At 35.5% G+C, this 14987-nt stretch overlaps 1 protein-coding gene across 1 annotated transcript in view; it reads left to right on the forward strand.

Moving 5' to 3' along the window:
- The window catches only part of LOC148951294 (E3 ubiquitin-protein ligase HERC2-like), a 299149-nt gene that overhangs the window by 238412 nt on the left and 45750 nt on the right, over positions 1–14987 (forward strand). Inside the window, 7 exon segments of the mRNA XM_089091055.1 lie at positions 197–570; positions 3351–3622; positions 4477–4783; positions 7348–7454; positions 7832–8159; positions 10742–10845; positions 11764–11870. Coding sequence (XP_088947181.1) covers positions 197–570; positions 3351–3622; positions 4477–4783; positions 7348–7454; positions 7832–8159; positions 10742–10845; positions 11764–11870 — 1599 coding nt within the window.

The raw sequence follows: 14987 nt of genomic DNA on the forward strand, positions 1-14987 counted from the left end.
CGAAGGATTCCGCAACATGACACAAAAAGGGTACTTTAAGAGTTTGGTGTTCATGTTTTTGGAAGGAGTGGGTTGAATTCAGCTCAGTATTAATACCCCCCTTGGGTGTACCCCTGAGCCTATATGCTGAGTCATTTTTGTTATAAGCACTATATAGACAATTGTGTTTACTTATTAGTTGTTTTTTTCATCTTAGGTGCAGACAATAGAATGTGGGCTTTACATCGGCTCAAAAAAATTTTGTCATCACCCTTTGGCTCCTTCATGAACATGGCATCTCTGGTGGTCAATTCAACCGAAGATGAAGAGCCACGCGACTCATCACGTGAAACGTCACAATCCCCTACTCAGTACTCACAATCCCCTACTCACAGTCGATCTAGTTCTCCTGTTTCTCTTATCCTTTCTCCAAACAGCACTAACTGCTCTGGACTATCACCTACTTTGGACCCAGATTCCAGCATCAATTCATTAGTCAGAGGTCTGCCTGATGTTATTTTGCGTCAGTATGAATTTGAGGAACCACTTGTTCGACATGGCAAACAGCTTATGCACAGTCAATTTTTTAAGGTAAGATTACTGATACTGTTAAAAATAAAAGCATTTCAATGGGTATTACTGGCCTATTTAACATTTTCTTCCTATCATCTAATAGTGATCGTAATGTGTCCCTTAAAAAAGTGGCTTTAATTAATTTTTTTGAAAATTTTTTGCTGCTTCAGCTGAAAAAAACATATAATAATTTCTTAGACCACATTACCATTCAGACGAAATGAAAATGTAAAATGGATAAAATCTTATAAGACAGTAAATAAAAGAAATAAAATGAGCAAATAATAATAAAACTTCGAACATATCGGCTTCACATTTGGAAACATTCGTCAACTGAAAAAAAAACTACTTAAACAAAACACATAAAGAAAACTGACAAAGAAAAATAAATAAAGCAAATAGAGATATCTAAATGAAGTCCAGTAGGGTTATTCAATTACTAAAGCATAAGCCAGGACAAAAAAGAATGTTTGTTATTTCAACTTACTTCTGATATTGGAATCCAGCAAAGCGAGATAGCCGGTTTATTTAAAAATTGTATATATGCCCTAGGTTAGAATAACTAAAATCAAATGCAGGTCAAGAAACCTTTGATAATATTGCTCTTTTAAAATTGAATAAATCTGTTCTTTTGTTAATCTAGCCAAAGCTTGTTCACTTTTCCCAAAGTTCATTTCATTTTGACCTTTATTTTAAAGGTTCAAACTTCATTGGGGTTGATTATGCAAAAAAATATTTATTTTCATCGTTGTTAGGAATACTTAATGTTTTAGGCTGTATTTTAATTTAACCATTATAAATAGTGTTCAGTCTATATTCCCCTTCATCTCTATTTATAATAATCTCTCAGGTAATTTTTTTGATTTATATTATTTCCCTAAAACTTTGTAACAGCACAACAGAATTATTAATTATTTATATTGGATAAAATGGTTTATTATGGTGTGGAAGATCAAACGAATGTTCTGCAACTGCTGAGTGGAAAGTTTCTGACATTTTATCACACTATAAAGAAAAATCTATTGCAATTTTGGGCGGTTGGAGTCTATATTCTAAATTTTGCTGTGTTCTGCCTACACCAAATTTTCACCGGTACAAGGTATTCTATACACACTGTTTTGTGTGTTTTTTTTTTTTTTTGCACTAAATTTGTTCCTATATTTAATAAAGATCCCATAATTAGTTCGGATTTGAATGTCCCGTCAGTTACAAAACTTCTCCCAGCAATGGGTTAAATTGCATAGTGTAGCAGAACACCATCGTCGGAGGATCCCCTATAGGAGGACAACTGCGGAAAGGCGGAGGATCCGGATTACGAATAGCGGCCTCTGAAAGCTGGTGGAGAGGAGTGGCGTGCCGCCACCACCCATTTAGCCAAGAAACCACCTTTCTGTCAACCGAATGGAGCCGAGCCGCCTCCCAAAAATCGCCCTCATAGGATCCCTCCATGGCCTTCATCCACGAGGCAGAACACGAAAACGATGGATGGAGAACTTCCACTTTGACAACGTCAAGATAGCCCAGTTATCACGTATCGCACAAGACGGAGCAATGTACCGAGCCCTTACTCATGAGCTAGCAAGGGGAGTGGCCCCAAAACGTCCCACGAGGATGGCCGGGAACTAAGTAAGTAAGTAAGTAAAAGTTTTGTGTGTTATAGGTTTTAAAATTTTTGAATTTATTTCCTTTTTTATTGTTTTTAGCAGACTAGAAACAGATGTTAGTTGTGCAAATATTTGTTTTTTAATCTTTTTTTATTGCTCCGGGGTCGAATAATTTTTTCTTTCTTTTTTCCATAGTTTGAAAGATCATGATTTTGGGATACCCATTCCCTACTAAAATATATTTAATGAAGATGAGTTCATAGCCCATATATTTTTGTGATCTTAGTTAAATTAGGTATATGTGCCTGTATATAAGTTTATAACATATGTATATAATTATGTAATTTTTCAAATAATTTGTGTGTAATGTTGTTTTCCGGAATTGTCATATTTTTTGGAAAATATTAGTTTTTGGTCTTCAAAGGAAGGTAGAAAATGCTCCGTCTGCCTCGGCTGGTAACCCAAGCTGCCTCAGCTGGTAACCTAAGCTGCCTCAGCTGGTAACAAATTAACGATAGTAAACTATTAAGAAAACTTTAACCATTTTCTAAACACATACTTTAGGTTTTCGCTATTATCCATCTTGGCTCTGCTCCTCAGGTGAAGAGGGGTTGATATCCCTCAAAGTATTATATATTTTATGATTTTTTTTCTATTTTCTCTTTTAATATTTCTTAAGTTTTTTTTTATTTTAATATAAATTTAATTTTGAGAAATAGATAATGAAATATAGAATGAAAACAGCAAGCAGAGAAACTCACAAGTATATACTGGTTTTTTTTTAAAAAGTAAATAAGTATGTATCACATGCAGTAGCTACTATTGCCAAAATTGAAGGTTTTTTTCTAGTTTTACTGTCTTTTTACTTCCTCGGTAGTGTTGGGAAGTGTCAGAGTAACGTAAAGTTTGTTTGCAGGTTCTAATTGGTATTTTCTCTTGTAATATTTCTTAGGTTCTTATAATTTTAATATGAATGTAATTTTGAGAAATAGATAATGAAACATAGAATGAAAACAGCAAGCAGAGAAACTCACAAGTATATACTAGGTTTTTTTGTTTTTTTTAAGTAAATAAGTGTGTATCACATGCAGTAGCTACTATTGCCAAAATTGAAGGTTTTTTTCTAGTTTCACTGTCTTTTTACTTCCTCGGTAGTGTTGGGAAGTGTCAGAGTAACGTCAAGTTTGTTTGCAGGTTCTAATTGGTTTGGGATGTGATATGAATCTGGATTCGTCTCCTGTCTGCAGTGATAATCAAAAATGGAACTGGTTTAAACGATATTGTTCGTTGATTAGAACCATTACTTCTCTCCTTAACAGGACTGAACTTCCCCAGGCATTTTGTACGGATGTGAGAAGAAAGCTCTCAGACTTGAACATTTCTTTAGAAGATGGTGACCAAGATCACGAAAGCCATCAGCTTTTCACTTTAGAACATGACCGACAGCTTGTGCAGTGGAATGCAAGGTTTTTTTTTTTTTTTTTTTTTTTTTTTTTTTTTTTTTTTTTTTTTTTTTTGAATGTTTCTGAAGGAGTTAATTACTGTTCGTCAAGTTTATGGGATCAGTTGTCTGGATTTAAACTAATAGGTTATATTTAGTAAGGCATTAAAGACAGTCTGACTATAGAATGATCTGACAAATTCGCTCCTAAAAGTGCGCTATTGCGTACCTTCTTTTTTGGTTGGAAATTTCCTTGTATTTTCTTCTCGATTAATGATTAAAGTCTATACCATCTCAGTTTAGAATATTGCTCGAACTGTGTACACAACTACGAGTAAAAATAATCCCTATGAAAAATGACAGGTTGTTTTTACCCTTGTTTTTTTCTTTTTTTAGAATATGATATTTTTACCTATATTTTTACATTTGTGCTTCTGGTCAACATATCTTTTTAGGTCATCCCAGAAAATTTTTTTGCATAAATTAAAATTATGCTCGTTTTCACTTCATCTTATACTATTTGAATAGCGTATAATTTATATTGTTTGCATTAATTATTTATCTGTTATAACATGTATTATTGCTATGCGCTTGGAGGGATTTGATAAAGGGAATTCCTCCTTTGACCTTTGAAATCAAAACACTTATGATTAAAGATAATTTTTTGTTTTAAGCTTATCCATCCCCGCTCCCCCACTCAGTGTAAAATTCATGGATTTTCTCTCCTAATGAACAAGGTTATGTACCTATTATATATTATATACCTATGTTATGTACCTATTATTATATGTACCTTATAAGGTTATATACCTATTGTATACACGGTATGCTATGGTATAATGAGAATCTTATATGAATCAATAATCCGTTTATTTTCAGTCGACCGGAGGATTGGACTCTAACATACGGAGCATCTGGTACAATTTATGGCTGGGGTCATAATCATCGCGGTCAGCTAGGTGGGGTCGAATGCTCCAAAGTTAAAATCCCTACACCTTGCGATACTTTTACTGCATTGCGTCCTGTCCAAATAATCGGTGGTGAACAAACCCTTTTCGCAGTTACTGCGGATGGAAAAGTACATGCGACCGGATATGGAGCTGGAGGAAGGCTTGGAATTGGTGGCTCTGAATCTGTCACTCAACCAACTTTATTGGAGTCAATTCAACAAGTTTTCATCAAAAAGGTATTTCTCTGTGCCTGACCTTGCAAAACCTTTCTTCCTTATGTATTCCTAGCTTACACTCCTAAAAATCTCTCTATTTTCTCCCTCCTTCTCTCTCTCTCTCTCTTTCTCTCTATTTATCTCTCTATCTCTCTTTCTCTCTCTATCTCTCTTTATCTCTCTCTCTCTCTCTATCTCTCTCTCTCTCTTTCTCTCTCTCTCTCTCTCTCTCTCTCTCTGCTCTCTGCCTCTGTACTTCTATCTTTCCCATGTTCATCCTATTTTTCGTGCTCTCATAATATTATATACTGGGAAATTTGGTGGGGGTATAAATCTACAGCCTTCACTTATGGAGAACTATGTTCTGTTTACAACTCCCTACTTTAATCTTTCAAACTTCTGTTGATACTTCTTCCCTTGAGCTCAGGCAGCAATTGTACCCAACTTCGACATTGTTTTATTATGGTATGTGCTGGACTGTCGCTAGTAACCAAAGCAGACTTGGTGTTTTCATAGTTAATTTCATCTAACACTTTGTTTTAAAATTTTGATGCCATTTAGAAGAGTTTTTTGATTTATTTTTTTTTTAATTACTGAAAGAGGCTAATCATTCATAAAGCCTAGAAACAAAATATCTTGTTAAACCGCTTTGATAAATAGAGAGTCTCTACGTAACAATTCATGGGGTTTCATTCGTCTTCGTGAACAGAATACTCCGAAAAACACTATGAATAGCTTGAAGGATGCCTAAAGTTATTTCTTTGCTGTTTTTTTATAATTTATTATACCCTGAGCTTATTCTTACTGTTGCAAAGGATATTAGTGATACCCGAGCTCTTCATAAAGACAAAGAATTAGGACCACCTACAGAATGATGCCAAAGCTGCAAATTCAACCATTTTATGGAAAATATCCTATTTTCCTATGTTTTGATAGAATATCCGTCACTTCTTCCGCGTCACAGGAAATATTTCTTTGAATATTTAAATATATATATATATATATATATATATATATATATATATATATATATATATATATATATATATATATATATATATATATATATCCTGGCATTATTCTTAATATACCTCTAAGCAGGGGCGTCCTGAGGCTCATATTATTGGGGGGGGGGGGGGTGATCGTCGTATATTATACCGAATTGATACCTGATTTATGCCGAATTTTCTGCAGAAATCAAGAATTTTGCTAAATTTCGGCCAATTTTGCAAAATTTTACCGAATTGCTACCTGATTTATGCCAAATTTTCTGCAGAAATCAAGAATTTTGCTAAATTTCGGCCGATTTTGTAAAATTTCTGCCAATGTTTCCAAGTTCCAAAAAGTTGGCCCCCCCCGGGACGCGCCTGCCTCTAAGCCATCTAAGGTTTGTCTTAAAGCTTCTTAAGGCTCGTAAAACAAACCTTTCAGTCATGCTGGTAGAAACTGGCAGCATTGTGAAATCAACAATAACGCCAGAGTCTTGGAGAAATCGCTACTGCCAGAATTATTTAGTGCATCTATTGTGTTTATTGGTTTGGTCGTATTAATTATCTCTGCCAAGCTCGACAGTACTTGAGCCTGAAACTGAAATATTTTAGTTCTTCTGAAGAAACCGGGGTTTACCGGGTGGCCAATGCCTCCCAAGACTGGTATATTCTTTAAACCTATTTTAGATACTCTGGGCTAGGCAGTAGCCAAGGGGGCATCTATTCGCCCCCCCCCCCTCCCCCTGTAGATTTCCAAAAAACACCTTTGTTGGGTATCTTCATTGAAAAAATATTTTTGGGGGGTAATTTTTGAAAATATTTGAAAAAAGTGGCAAATTTCTTCCCCCTCCCCTAGATTAAAAAAACATTTTGCCCCTCTAAATTTTCTTAGATTAAAACTAGTGATCTCACTGTGATACCAGTGATCTCAGTAAAAAACAAAAACAAAAAAAAAACACTTCTGTTACTCCTTTCGCAATTTGTTTCCATAGTTATATATTCAGTTTTGTTTAACAATTCCAGTCTTGAATATGAGCTGTAATAAACCAAGGTAAAATACCTTCAAAATGGATCGAGTAATTTTCATATTTTTAGATGCTAAATTTCTACAACAACCTGCTACTATCGATCTCCATTGGTCAGTTTTAGTTATATGTGCACGTAAGACTCTAGAAAAGCAAGAATGTAGACGTACAAGTTATAGATAATTAAAAAAAACATTGTAGAAATTACACGGCCTTTTCTTTTGTTAATAGCATACCTTTCAAAGTAAACTATGAAGCTCGGATCAGCTAACAATAAGTCTTAGAAATTTTTTTTAAATTGGAATAATCTCTCTAATTTTGGTTGGGAAGGCGTGATGCTTAAAGCAAAAAAATCACGTAAATGCATAGTCTAGATCCTTCACTTCACTCTTCCATTCCACTCCTTCGCTATAGTCACTGTTGGGTTTTGTTAGTGCTTTAAAGAGCATGTCCCTTTGAGAAACAAGGGATGCTTTTATTTTAATGAAAAACAAAAATAGTTGCTTTAAACCTATTGGCTGTGAAACTAAGTAATTGTGTTTTATCCTGACTTTATTGAGACTTATTATAGGTGGCCGTTAATTCTGGAGGTAAACATTGCTTGATCTTATCTTCGGAAGGTGATGTATACTCTTTTGGGGAAGCAGACGATGGAAAGCTGGGCCATGGGAATAAGTTGTAAGTTACATCTACATTCTACTCCTTTATCGTGCGCTCCATAGATTTAATATCTTGCTTGGATTGAGATGCAAACTAATATTTTGCTATAAATTTTGCTTTATTTTTTTTCTCGTTATTCTGTGTTGCAAAAGCAGGTCTTGTAAAAGGAGGTGCTATTTTTTATGAGTCTTCTTTTCTCTTTTTCTATTTTTATTTCAAGTTTTGAAGCTTTATTTCTAATTATTTTGTTTCTTAAATGTTATCTTCAGTGCTGAAATGTGAGTAATATTTCAATTTATTTCGATTTCCTTCCTTAATATTTAACTAAGTCTATAATGCGTTTTGGCTCGTTTTTTCCCCCTGTGAGACACTCATTTCTGCCTTTATTTTTCTAGCTCTTGTGATAAACCTAAAGTGATAGAAGCACTAAGGGGCAAAGAAATAATTGACGTTGCTTGTGGTGGAGCACACAGTGCAGCTGTTTCAGCAGTCGGTGAGCTATACACATGGGGTAAAGGAAGGTATGGTCGTCTTGGGCATGGAGATTCAGAAGACCAATTGAAGCCAAAACTAGTTGAAGCACTCATTGGATACAGAGTTGTTAGTGTTGCCTGTGGTAGTGGTGATGCTCAAACACTTTGCATTACAGATGACGATTCAGTTTGGTCATGGGGGGATGGAGACTATGGGAAACTTGGAAGAGGTGGATCTGATGGATGCAAGGTTTGCTATCTATCTCTCTGAGTCTAATAAAGGAAAAAAAAATCTCACCGGGTCTAAAGATTATAGAAACTGATTAGAGGCAGCGTTACATAAATATAGTACCATGTGCCGTCCTTGTAATGTGGATCTTGTATTTTTTTTTGTCTTGCTTAGCATATTGAAGAAGAGAAGGAATATGTATTTAAATTAATATTGTAAATGGCTTTTATCACGCTTCTATCTCCAAAGAAATTATTAATCTTTTCTTGAGGATTGTTTAAGCTACCTCAGCTCTAGTCTAAAATTTTACCTAAACTAGTTTTGTTAGATATATAATTGCTAATGAAAATTATCAAGTTTAAATATTCTTAAATTTTGCTTAAGATCGAAGTAACACGAGTTCAATATTAGATGGGTTGGGAAAAAGAAGGCGTGGGGGGGGGCTAGCTGCCCTCGGATCTCTTTTGACTATTAAAAAGTGAGCTCGAACTTTCAATTTCCAATCAAATGAGCCCTCTCTGAAGTTTATACGAGCATCCCTTTCATACGAACCATATATGCCCCAGGGCATAACTTACAACGCCTGCCCCCGGGCCCTGGGGGGTTTTGACGACACCTGAGTTTTTGTTATCTGACTTTTGAGCAATTTTTAACTTAAGGGCTATCTCAAAATTTTTTAACGAACAAAAATCACTGCAAACAAGAGTTTGGACATGACCTCCTTCTCTCACTGTATTTATTTTTTCGACGTGTGGCAACCCTGTTTGGATGGGAAGAAGTAACTAGAAAACCCTTAGAGATGAATTAGGAATGACATGGGAGTGGGTAGGAAGTGAAGCTTTGAAGAGTGTCTGGTGGAAGAGCTTGCATAGCCTTGTTGGTTGGAAACAGCTTAGGACTGCAATGAGCTGTCAGCAATAATTTTTATAATTTATTTCATGATTTCTCTGGATAACGCTAGATGGCGCGGGTTGTCTTTATTCCCTTACCCTTGAAAATATCCAGCTGTTAAACAGGATCCTGAAATAGTATTTTGCTTTTTCTCTTGAAATTAAGTTTGCTAAACTTGGTAAGTAGTTAGTTTCTTGTACAACATGCCTTCATTAGCAATTAAAGGCTAAGGGTCTATTGTTGAGAGAAAGGGGAATTTGATAATAAAGTTTTTAAAACCTACTGCGTCATTGGCGCTTTACTGAAAACTATATGCATCTTGAACAGTCTTGGAAAGTATAAACAGCATCAAATTGAATATTTGATGTATGATGATATTAATTGTTGAAAGATCCATCAGTTCAAGAATTTATTTCACTGTAATAGTATTTTTATTTTCAATGCTGTAAGAACTGGAAAAGAAAATATTTGTAATACAATCCGTTTTCAGTTAAGCGGCAATGACGCAGTAGGCTTTTGGTTTTTATTTACAGTTAGGAAAGGAGGCAGTATCCAAACACCTGTTCGTAGTGAAACTATATTCGTCTTTAACAACTTTAAAAAGAGCTAATAAATTAAACTGAATAGTTGATGTATAATGATATTAATTGTTGAAAGCTCATCAGTTCAAAATGTTACTATAATTTTTATTTTCAATATTAAGTACAAAAAAAATAGTTGTCATAAAGTTGGTTTAAGTAAAGCGGCAATGACGCAGTAGGTTTTAAACTTTTACAGTGAGAGAAGGTCATACCAAACTCTTGTTTGTAGTGGTTTTTGTTCGTTTCAAGCTTGATTTGCATATTCAATTTAAGTTTCACTTGTTTTAAGATTTATTTATTAATTTACATTAATATCTATTGTATGTTTGTTTGCATTGATTGTTTATTTTATTTCTGTTCATTTTAAGTTTCATTTATACTTCAATAGGAAAATATTTTTTTTAAGTTTTAAGCTTGATTTTCATATTCAATCATATTCAATTCAATTACTCGCTTTAAGATCGATTTATTCATTTATATTATTACTTGTTGTATGTTTTTCCTATGATTGTTTATTTAATTCCTGTTCGTTTTGGGTTTTATTTATTCTTTAATAGTAATTTCTGGTCGTTTTTAGTTTTAATTTTAAAAGGTATTTGTATATGCTGAGCTTAAGTTTAAAATTGCCTTTACTTTTCTTTTAAAAACTTATTTTTTGGAAAGTTTTTTTTTTAATTAATTACCTCAAGAACTAACTTTTAAGATATAGTCTTTCTATATAAGAGGGCTAGATCTTTTACTTTTGGCAAATTTGTGCAATACCTGCAAAAAACTGGTTAGACCAAAATCCTACGACATGAATGATAATTTTCTGGTTGAGGCTCTGAGTTATAAAGACAAACAAAAACATGTGAAATTAGTTTAAATATTATGAATAAATAAAATAATGCATTTTAATGTATTATTAAAAGCCGCAGGAATGTTTTAATCAATTATCGAATTGGGACCTAGTTCGTGAATACACTGAAAAATATTAGGATTAAGTTTTATTTAGATGTATGTTGGTGTCTCAAAGTTGTAAAAAGAAAATGGATTTGCTGCTGGTTTAATTAGTTTAATGCCTTTCAAGTTAAATCAACCGCTTCACTGGAGCTTTAGTGGGTTTAAATGTTTGAATCCTTTCTTTGTCAGGTTCCTCAAAAGATTGAAACCCTTTCTGGACTTGGCGTCATCAAAGTTGATTGTGGATCTCAGTTTTCTGTAGCTTTAACTAGAAGCGGTGCTGTTTATACTTGGTAAGAACGAACTCTATGTCAAATCGTAAAATATTATGGCGAATTTGCTTGCTAGGGTACTCTTTATCGCAGAAACTGAATATTAATTAGTGTATTCTGTACCTTCTGCCAAGGCCGTATCCAGGGGGGTTAGGACGTTTGAACCCCCCCCCCCCCCTTAAATGTTTGTCCGACTCGTAAAAACTTAACAAAATGAATAAAAATTAAATTTGATGCGTTTTTAAAAGTTTTTTGTACCCCCCACCTCATAAAAAAACTGTTTGTAAACCTCCTCCCCCCCCCCCGCTCCAAAAAAATCATGGATACGGCCCTGCCTTCTGTATCCTAATCTCTTTTCTTTCGCGTTCTAAGCTCATAATAAATACAATAAATAAAAATGTGATTACATTGATGGGAAATTTTTTCGGCTTGGTGCTAATTGAGATTTATTAATCGTTGCAGCCATTATTTTGTCATCCTTGGAGCTTTTCATACCTCTGTTTATTGTTATTTCCAGAGTTTGCATTTGACTTGCGTGTTTCATTTTGTCTCTGGGCTCGCTATGTTTTTATTGCGTAGTGACCTTGATTTTTTATTCACTATGTCTAGAAAATAATCTTCTTGGTGTATGTTTCATATTTTTTTAAATAGTAGTTTATTTGAGATTAAATTTTTACCGAATTTAAATTTTTTTTATCTTTAAAATTAAATTTTGTGCCATATCACAACATCCATTTCGACTCCGAGCAAATGGTTCTAGCTTTGAGCTTAGCTTTTTTTTTGCTATTGTACTTTAAAATATTAGTAGGCTCTATATACTGACCTAATAATTTCAACAGATGAAATGTGGTTCGATTTTGTAGCGTGTTTAAGTTTTATGTTTGAGCTTTTAATATGATATTAGTTTGTCTACACTAAATTAACATAATTTTTTTTTAGGGGCAAGGGAGACTATCATAGGTTAGGTCATGGAACCGATGATCATACCAGACGCCCTCGCCGTGTTGCTGCACTTCAAGGGAAAAAGGTCACTTGTATAGCAACGGGTATGTACTCTTTTTTGCTATTATGTTCTATACTATAACATCTTTATTCAATTTTTTTGTTGATCTAGGGTATCTTTTGAGTATAGGGTGTCTCAAAAAGGTCGCTGGATTTGAAGAAGCCGTTATTTTTATTCGTCTTTAGTGGTAACACGTTATGGTTTGATGCTGTACTTTGTTTTCCAGCATATTGTTTGCGGTGTATAATCATGGAAAGATACTGGACGGAACAGCGAGTGTTGATTGTGAAAACTAACTACAAAAATGGTCTACGCTCCGCCGAAACCGTTCGAAAACTCCGCACGATTAAGGGACGTAATATTGCTCCAAATGAATCCACTGTTTGTAGGCTGTTGAAGAAATTTGAAAAAAGTAGGTCGACAGAAGACGTCAAAAGCCCGAGTTAGGGGGTTGCTGTAAGATTTTGAGCGGTGGTTTAATCGGTTCTTATTTTCTTTAATATGATCAAGAAAGGGCTGTCATGATGAGTGGAGTTCGTTATCGTGCTATGCTCACTAATTTCCATTGGCCCCGGTTGGATTAAATGAACGTCGAGAATTTCTGGTTCCCGCAAGACGGTGCAACTTGCCACACTTCAGCAGACATAATCGCTCTGCTACGTGAGAAGCTCCCAGACAGACTAACCTCGTAACGAGGATACCAAGCCTATCCATCTTGATCTTGTGACCTGACACCTTGTAATTTTTACTATGGGGGTACACTAAGTCACGAGTTCACAAAAACAAGCCCCGTAATCGGTTGGAATTTAAACAAGAAATTTAGCGGGTTCTCAACGAAGTTGATAGGGAAATGTGTGAGCAGTTGGCGGATCCAGGGGGGCGAGGGGCGTTCCCCCCCCTAACGTAGTCTAGAGTAGTGTAATTTACTTAATTAACACAAGATTGCGTTAATTAAACTTGCTCCTAACGCAAGTTTATCGAATCAACCTATTTTGCCCCCCCCCCCTCTAAAAAAATCCTGGGTCCGACGCTGTGTGTGAGTGAGTGAGGTTAATTTCATGGACATTTCGAGTGCTTGTTGGGCTGGTATGGGGGGTCGTAAGCCCGATATTGCGTTTCAAGTATAATCTTAACATCTCCTGAAGAAAATAGTATGTTTTGTTTGCTTCTTTAAAAAAAAAAATAAACTCGATTTATAGTAGATTCAAATCTGTCGTTCTTTTTGAGACACCCTTTATTTTAGCCCAGGCAGGGACGGATCCAGGGGGCAAGGAGGGTGAACCCCCCCCCCCACCTAACGTAGTCTAAATTAGTGCAATTTACTTAATTAACGCAAGTTTGCGTTAATTAAACTTGTTCCTAACGCAAGTTTATCGGCTCAACCTTCCCCCCCCCCCAAAAAAAATCCTGGATCCACCCCTGAGCCAAGGGCGCCAATTAGGGGGGAGGGGGATTGCAGGGAACTAATTGCCCTCCCCGTATTTTGTGAAATGCCTGTTTTGCATCTACATTAAAAAAAAAACTTGGGAAAAAATGATTGCCTCCTTCTCCCTCCTTTCTCTAAGTTTGACGTAGATAATTTCGAAGACCACACTGCCTTTCCATGACGATAAATAAAAGTTCAAATAGGGATAAAATTCTTTTAATCGACAGCGATAAATTTCACAATAATACTAGATATTTCAGTCACATATGCACTGACCGTCATCAGTAGAAAAACTGATGTATTGAGTTTTACTGAACAAACCAGTAAACCGATTCGTCGTAAGTTTACTTCTGATGACGGTTACTGCATATGTAACCGAAATATCTAGTGTTTTTGTGAAATTTATCAGTGTCGATTAAAAGGATTTTATCCCTATTTGAACTTTTATTTTTCTCTAAATTTTCTTGAATTGGCACTCTAATCAGTACTGTTTTTTCCTGTATCTTTCCTCCTTACTTTCTGTGTATATTAAAAGCATAATAAGAGTTTTATAATAAGCCAATATAATTATAGTCATTTCGGATCACCCTTAAAAGTTGCGAGCCAAAGTGTAAGTCTTTTATGAAAAGTTAGCTACTTCGTGGGACATGAATTTTATCATCAGTGTGCTTATCTTGTAGCTATTTTTCGTAAACTTAACGCTTAACTTCTCCCTCCTTAATTTCGTTTAACAATATGAACCATAATTCAGTAATTTTTATTTTCTCTTCAGTCATTATTTCGAGTTGAGGCAGGAATGAATAGCAAAATGAGTAAACGGGGTAGTATCTTAAAATTATAGAAACATCTTGCTCTAATTTTTACTTGCAAACAAGGTCGCTTTGTCAACTGTATCAGTTACTCAGTTGATTAGAGTTGAAACTATCATAATTATTTTACTTACTTACTTACTTAGGTCCCGGCCATCCTGGTGGGACGTTTTGGGGCCACTCCTCTTGCTAGCTCATGCGTAAGGGCTCGGTACGTTACTACATCTGGTGCAATACGTGACAACTGGGCTATCTTGAAATTGTTGAAGTGGAAGTTCTCCATCCATCATTTTCGTTGTCTGCCTCGTGGACGAATACTATGGAGGGATCCTTCAAGGGTGGTTTTTGGGAGGTGGTTTGGCTCCATTCGCTTGCCGTGGACAAACTGGTGCAGTTGTTGCTCCTTGATTTTACTTAGAATGGTTTCAGCGGACTAGAACCTTTGATGTGCTTCCAGATTTGTGATTCGGTCAGTGTATTTGATTCTAGCAATGCAACGGAGGCATCTCATCTCAAAAGCTAGAAGTTTTATTTCGTCTTCGGTTTTCAGAGTCCATGTTTCGCATCCATAAATAACTATGGGGATTACTAAACTGTTGAATAGGCGCATTTTGAGTTTGTTGGCTAGGTGGTTGCTTTTCCAGAGGTTGACTAATCTTCGGAAGCTAGAGCTAGCAAGTGCAAGTCGACGTTTCACGTCAGAGCTATGGGAATTATCTGAGGAGACTAGGCTACCAAGGTACAGGAAGTGGTCAACTGTTTCAACCTGTCTCCCGCCTATGGTGATAATGGGTGGGTTGTCTAGTTTACATCTCGTAGTTACCATGACTTTGGTCTTGCTGATATTGATCTCCATCCCAAGCGGCTTTGTGGTATCGTAGAGTTTATCAGCTTGTGCCTGCAGTTCTTGTGGTAGAGTTGGCTA

The sequence above is a fragment of the Artemia sp. Qi Xiang Cuo genome, chromosome 6, assembly GCF_049724085.1.
Source record: "Artemia sp. Qi Xiang Cuo chromosome 6, ASM4972408v1, whole genome shotgun sequence".
Taxonomy (NCBI): Eukaryota; Metazoa; Arthropoda; class Branchiopoda; order Anostraca; family Artemiidae; genus Artemia; species Artemia sp. Qi Xiang Cuo.